This window comes from Diabrotica virgifera, chromosome 10, assembly GCF_917563875.1.
Source record: "Diabrotica virgifera virgifera chromosome 10, PGI_DIABVI_V3a".
NCBI lineage: Eukaryota > Metazoa > Arthropoda > Insecta > Coleoptera > Chrysomelidae > Diabrotica > Diabrotica virgifera.
This window is the reverse complement of record NC_065452.1, coordinates 118,595,114-118,601,963: the sequence shown is the minus strand read 5'-3', so window position 1 is coordinate 118,601,963 and position 6,850 is coordinate 118,595,114. Positions and strand designations below refer to the sequence as shown.

Below are 6,850 nucleotides of genomic sequence, written 5' to 3'. Positions count from 1 at the left end.
TTTCAAATATGAAAACAGATTTTTAAAATTTGAATATACAGGGTGTTGTTTTAAGGTCACAATTACTTTATAATTTTTTGTTAATCCGGACCTGGATTTTTCTTATGGTTAGTATGTCGGTCGTTTGGGTTTTGAATGAGACATATGTGTACCAAATATCAAAAAAATATACAGGGTGGTTCCAAAGTTATGGCTTAGGAAAGAAATGGGCAAAATCGATAAAACACCCTGTAACTCAGTTATAAAAGTCGGTAGGGCAGAAAATGTAGTATATCTAGAACCGGCTCGGTGACCTCTATTCACTGTTAAAGTATTTCCGTTTCCCAATGAAACACCCTGTATGAGGAATCTCCTTTCTTCGTTTGTCGGTAGAGTTTCTGGACACCCTGTATAAATGGAGGAATTGAGACCAAATGTATTTACAGTCAAACCCGCTTATTGGAATAGCCTTCGTGCCAAGAAAAATTATCCCTATAGCCGGGATATTCTAATAACCGATCATTAGTGGCTAGTAAAACCGTTTCGGGACCTCAAATTTCTATTCCTTAAACCGGTATTCTAATAAGCGGGTTCGACTGTAGTTATATGTTCCAAATAATATGTTTTATAAAGAAAAATGTCGTTTAATCCGACGCCGTAGTACGCACAAGGAAAAAGACAAGAAGAAGATAAAGAAAAGTGTGGGCACTCAAAAATATGTATCTGGTGCGAAAATTCGTACATGAAGCCGTCCATTTGGCACAGGAGAAAGCAAGCTAACAGAGCGTCACCACGTGCTAACAAGAGCTCAAGAAATGAGGAGGGGGAATATAATCTGATGAGTAGATGGCTGCCCCAGTTTTGTCTTCATTTTGGAGGCATCGGTGGAAAATGTGTAACAGCTACCATATTTGGTTAATAATTCAATAAATTGTTGATTAATTTAACTTGCTGGCATTTCTGATTTGTTTAGGTGCAATAGGCTGATGTCAGTAGAGGGAGGGAAGGCGAATTCCAAGAAAATGGAGGAAAAAATGAGTGGTTTGAATTGAAATATATCGTGGGTTTCTGGTCAATGCATCATGGGATAGTCAATACTGATACGGATAGTTTCGATTATGTGCATGTTATAAAAAAAACTCAGTTTCATACAAACACGAATTTATTAAATATTATATCTCTTATTTTACACTATTTGACAAATAGTCGTTCAGCAAACAACATTATTTTTATCAATATTTATGCGTATCCTCAGTTTTCACATTTAACTAGCAGCAATACTTCTTTAATGACTGTAGTATGAGAATGATTTTGTGATTATAATGAAAGTATTTTCTTCTGATAATGTGGCATTATCACAGCAAACAGTATCAGTTAAGAAATACATACTGAGAACAATTCCTTTTTAAAGGATTTAAAAAAATATTGCATAAGTATTGCATATGAGGAAAAATAAATGAAACTAAACAAAATCTCCGTGTTAGTAACCTATGTATAGGTTCTTATGTTTTTGTCTTTTATATAACGGAGATAACCCTTCATTTTTGGGGTCTAATATTATCATTACAATGTTAACTAAACTTGTGTTTTTTATTTTGTTCTTTTACTATTGCCGTTTGTTGTAAAAAAGCAAATTTTTAGAAAGTATGACTTACAGATCATACTTGTGAAGTTATACAACAACAAAAATTGATCCCTAGTTCCAATCTAGACATATTCAAACTGGGAATAAGTTAATATGATTGGGAATTTAATACGATTGTACTTGAACAATTAACTCTGCTGTACCAGTCCCAAGCCTGGGGCCCCATAATGAAAGAGATGAGAAAGGAGGAGGGGGAGGAGTATCAACCTCGTAAAAAACCAGGGTTCAGCTGGCTCTGAATGAAAGAATGAAAGAAATAAGGGCCCCTGTCTCGGTTACACACAAAGAATGGTCAATGGTCTTAAAGACAAAAAACATAGTATCTCATCTGGCGGATAGAGCAGCAGAATCAAACAGGGGAAACTGGTTCGGTAAAACAGCCAGTATAAGGGAAGAGAACCCTGACAGAAAAATTACCACCTGGTCCTCCGGGAATAGAAATCGGAAGTAACACAATGTAGACATTGTCAAAACAAAAATAATGATTGTGAGTAATAACAAGATTGTGTCAGTAAAAATAGAACTCTTGAGAACCGCTGCAGATAGAGTAAAATAGACTGTGATGATCGACAATGTCCTTTAAAGGATGAGGAACACGAAAAAGAAGGTGGTCACAGCTGTCACTGGCTAGGTACTGGCTTACCAAGCTGGACGATCTGGGTTCGATCTCGGCAATAGTCGTTAACACTAAAACCTGGGCGAAAAGGTTACAGGGATGGGAAATGTACCGGGTGTCCCAATAAGAATGGCTCTCGGCCATATCTCAGGAACCGTTTATAGTATAGCTTTGAGAAAGAAATATTTATAACAAAAGTTGCCTCGGGAAAAGCCTGGAAATTATTTTCATAATTGTAGGTCCACCGCTACAGGGCGTAATTGAATATCAAAAATTAAAAAAATCAAAATTTTACAAAATTTACCTAATGAAAAGGCACTGGAAATCCAATCATCGTATTCTTCATAAAATTCTGCGCATATTTGATTTCACAAGTTTAAGTCTACCTGTGCAAATAAGAGGTGGGGGTGAGTGGGAACCTTCTTATGAAAAAATGGCTGTAAGTCCGGTTCTGCTAAATCGAATTTTGCATACTTGGTCTTGTTGAAAACAGCTCTTTTTCGTCAATGTAAGTGTCTTATTTTCGAAATAGCCTAATACGTAATGTGCAAGCTACGAGGCGTTATTTAATTATTTTCAGAAATCTAGTTTTCTTTGGAAAATATTAAATACAAGTATGCATGTTTAATCCTGTATTACAAAATTAGGCCAAATTAGCAACAAAATACCGAAAAGCTCATGTCGATACCTTTTTTCTATCTCGAGATATCTTAAGAAATGTGTAAATTTTAAACATAACTGTTACTGTCATCGGTAAAGGAGGTTAAGGAAAAGTAGTGTGCTATGGAAAAAACAAATAAACATTTTTCAGATGTAAACGTCTATAATTAATTAAAACAACAATAAGACAAAACAACACTATAAAATATAACAAAGAAATAAAAGCAACTATTTACTTAATCTTAGTACCTGCCTAAATGTTCAAATTGTTGACCATCATTTTGGATGCAAGCATTTACTCTTTCAAGGGTAAATTGAATAGCAACAGATTTAAATGTTTTAGACTTTTATTTATGGGGACGGATTAAAGACCTTGTTTTTGACGCAAGGTCCACTACTCGAGAAAACATGATCTAGAATCTAAAGAATACGAAACGCCATTCAAAGCAATGCGAAAGCAGAAATTGAGACTGCTGTTCAATCTACTCTTGAAAGAGTAAATGCCTTGCATCGAAAATGATGGGCAACAATTTGACCATTTAGGTCGTCACTAAGTAAGTAGTTGCTTTTATTTTTTTGTTATATTTTATAGTGTTGTTTGTCTTATTGTTGTTTTATTAATTATATACGTTTACATCTGGAAAATGTTTCTTTGTTTTTTCCACAGCACGCTACTTTTCCTTAACTTCGTTTACCGGTGACATTAACAGTTGTTTAAAATTTACACGTTACTTAATATATCTCGAGATAGAAAAAAGGTATCGACATGCGGTTTTCGGTAATATGTTACTAATTTGGTCTAATTTTGTAATACAGGATTTAAAATGCATACTTGTATTTAATATTCTCCAAAGAAAACTAGATTTCCGAAAATAATGAAATAACGTCTACTAGCTGGCATATTGCTTATTAGGCTATTTCGAAAATAAGACACTTACATTGACGAAAAAGAGCTGTTTCCAACAAGACCAAGTATGCAAAATTCAATTTAGCAGAACCGGACTTGCAGCCATTTTTTCATAAGAAGGTTCCCACTCACCCCCACCTCTTATTTGCAAAGGTAGACTTAAACTTGTGAAATCAAATATGCGCAGAATTTTATGAAGAATACGATGATTGGATTTCCAGTGCCCTTCCATTAGGTAAATTTTGTAAAATTTTGATTTTTTAATTTTTGATATTCAATTACGCCCTCTAGCGGTGGACCTACAATTATGAAAATAATTTCCAGGTTTTCCCGTGGCAGCTTTTGTTATAAATATTTTTTTCTCAAAACTGTGCTATAAACGGTTCCTGAGATATGGCCGAGAGCCATTATTATTCGGACACCCGGTACAATAAGTCAATTGGCTGAAGTACAACCGGTTATAACAAACGGCATTCGAAAAAATAACTTTCACAATTAAGCTATAAGAAAACAGAAACAAACCTTTAACGCTTTAAGGTTCCATTTTACTAGTACTAATATTAAATAAATGCACAAGGGGTCTTTATCTTTTGTCAATTTCGAAAAAAAAACTATTTTTGTGGAATTTATTGTGTGACTTTTATGGTGTATAAGGTTCTAGATGTTTTTGCTTAATAAATGCATTCCTAAAGTATGCAACAAAATTTTTTTAATTAATTTTCAACATCTTATAAATTCGAAATGGCGGATTTCCTGTGACTGTCCCAAAATTGACGGCGGCCATGATTGTGTACTAAGGAATTATCTGAAACATAAAATTCAAAAAGATTTCTGTAATTTTAATTTTCCTACGTTTTTTGGTTGTAACTACCAAAGGAAAATTCAAAACTTTGTCTTTAAACTGCTACAATTCAGTCATTTTTTAGAATTATATTTTGATTATTTAATATAGAATTTTATTTTTTTAGATTATACTATAGTTATACCTTATATACCATCATAAAATTCACACAATAAATTCCAAAATAAATAGTTGTTTTAGAAATTGGCACATAATAAAGGCCCCCTAATTTGGGGCAAATTAAGTGTGAACGAATTTAACAAGACCTACAACTAAAAATATTACCAACAACATAATTTACCTCAATTTATTATTATAAAGGGCCTAGCGGGGTAAGATGACAAAAATGACCCCAACTCGATTTAAATTCCATATAGGACACTTTATAGCAAATATAAACTCACTTTCTGCGATTTTAAGCCCCCTAGGTGGTCACGTGACCCACCTAGAGCCTAATTAGGCTTATTAGGTTTTTAGTTTGTATCTCAGTTGCATCGAGAGCTAGCGAAAAACTTTAAACAAAAAAAGTTCTAGATTTCAAAAAGTTCTGTTTGAATTTTTTTTTTAATTTTTGGCGGGAAATTTGAATTTTAAGAACGATATTAAAGTTTTAAAAAGTAAAAGACCACCTAGGTGGCAGAAAGTGAGTTTCAAGTGCTAAGAAGTTGCCTATATGGAATTCGAATCGAGTTAAGGGCATTTTTCATCATCTTACCCGGTTAGACCCTTTATTTTTTAAACGTTATTGGTAATAAATGTAATTTTAACAACAACAAAAATATCACATTTTATAGGAAATATTGATAAATATTTTTTCTGCTTCACTCCAAAGCAGTATGGCAATATGGCGTGCTGAACGACGAAATATGGAAATTATTGTACATATTTATTAGAAATTTTAATTTCCAAAGTCCGCTATATACTTTTTACAACTAACGTTGGGTGAATTTGACAAGACTGTAACACATAATCTTCTTTTTGGCCTGCTGACTTACAGAACACCTCTATATATGTACCTATGTCAAAGGTACCTGGTCCAGACACAGCAGCTGTTAACGAAATACTTTCGGTCGTCAGAGGGTGCAAAGTTCTGAGGTTTTTACTATTTCCCAACCAACAGAAATTACTGGAAGCATAGGTGCAAAATAAACTTGATTTATTTATCTCAGGCTGCGTTACACTGAAATAAAAAAGAGTACTAAATATTGGAATCTTTTGTCCGCTACACAAAAAGGGTGATCAATTGGAATGTAGAAACTATAGGGGCATAGCCCTCCTTAAGGTACTAGTACACTTAAGAAGACCGAAAATAATAATTTTTTCCAGAATTTTTTTCTCAGAACCTTTATTAAAAATGAACATAAAACTTTTTACATATTACCTAATATCTAACTCTTAGAGAGTACAAAAAATATATCTTTTTTCTTTTATGCACGTACACTAATATTGTAGACGGCGCAAAAGTCTAGGCCTCGAAAAATGATGGCGGACAGTTAATCTCAGGATTGGGATATCTGAAACAAAAAAATCGTACTGCACTTGAAAAAGGAAGGTTTCTTACGTGACAATTTACCACAATTTGACCAAAAAATAAAAATAAATATTTTTTATCCATGAAAAACTGAAAAAAAAACCGGCGATTTTTTCACAAAATTTTTTCAAATTTCCGTAATTTTTTTTGCGGAATTTTTCACTAACGCTGGTAAATTGTCACGTAAGAAACCTTCCTTTTTCAAATGCCGTGCGATTTTTTTGTTTCAGAGATCCCAATACTAAGATTAACTGTCCGCCATCGGAACTACTTTTTTTCGACGCCTCGACTTTGGCGCCCTCTACAATATTAGTGTACGTGCATAAATAAAAAACGATATATTTTTGTATTCTCTAAGAGTTAGATATTATTATGTAAAACGTTTTTTGTTCATTTTTAATAAACGTTCTGAGAAAAAAATCTTGAAAAAATGCTTATTTTTGGCCTTCTAAAGTGTACTAGTACCTTAATACAGCATACAAAAAATTTTCGAGTATCTTATATGGTTATAAGTGCATATTCAGAGGAGCTTCTTGGCGAATATCACAGTGGTTTAAGCCTGTTCGATCAACAACAGGCCAGATCTTTGTGCTAAGGCAAATACTGAAAAAAAAACCAATGAATTCAATATCGACACATACCATCTTTTCTTAGATTTTAAATCGGCCTAT

At 33.4% G+C, this 6,850-nt stretch overlaps 1 protein-coding gene across 1 annotated transcript in view; it reads right to left on the bottom strand.

The window, feature by feature from the left end:
* Positions 1 to 1,123: 1,123 nt before the first annotated feature.
* The window catches only part of LOC114330793 (trafficking protein particle complex subunit 8), a 65,813-nt gene continuing 60,086 nt past the window's right edge, over positions 1,124 to 6,850 (bottom strand). The window contains exon 11 of the mRNA XM_028280202.2: positions 1,124 to 5,828. Within this exon, the coding sequence (XP_028136003.2) occupies positions 5,564 to 5,828 (265 nt within the window). The 3' untranslated portion in view covers positions 1,124 to 5,563. The remainder of the gene's footprint in view (positions 5,829 to 6,850) is intronic.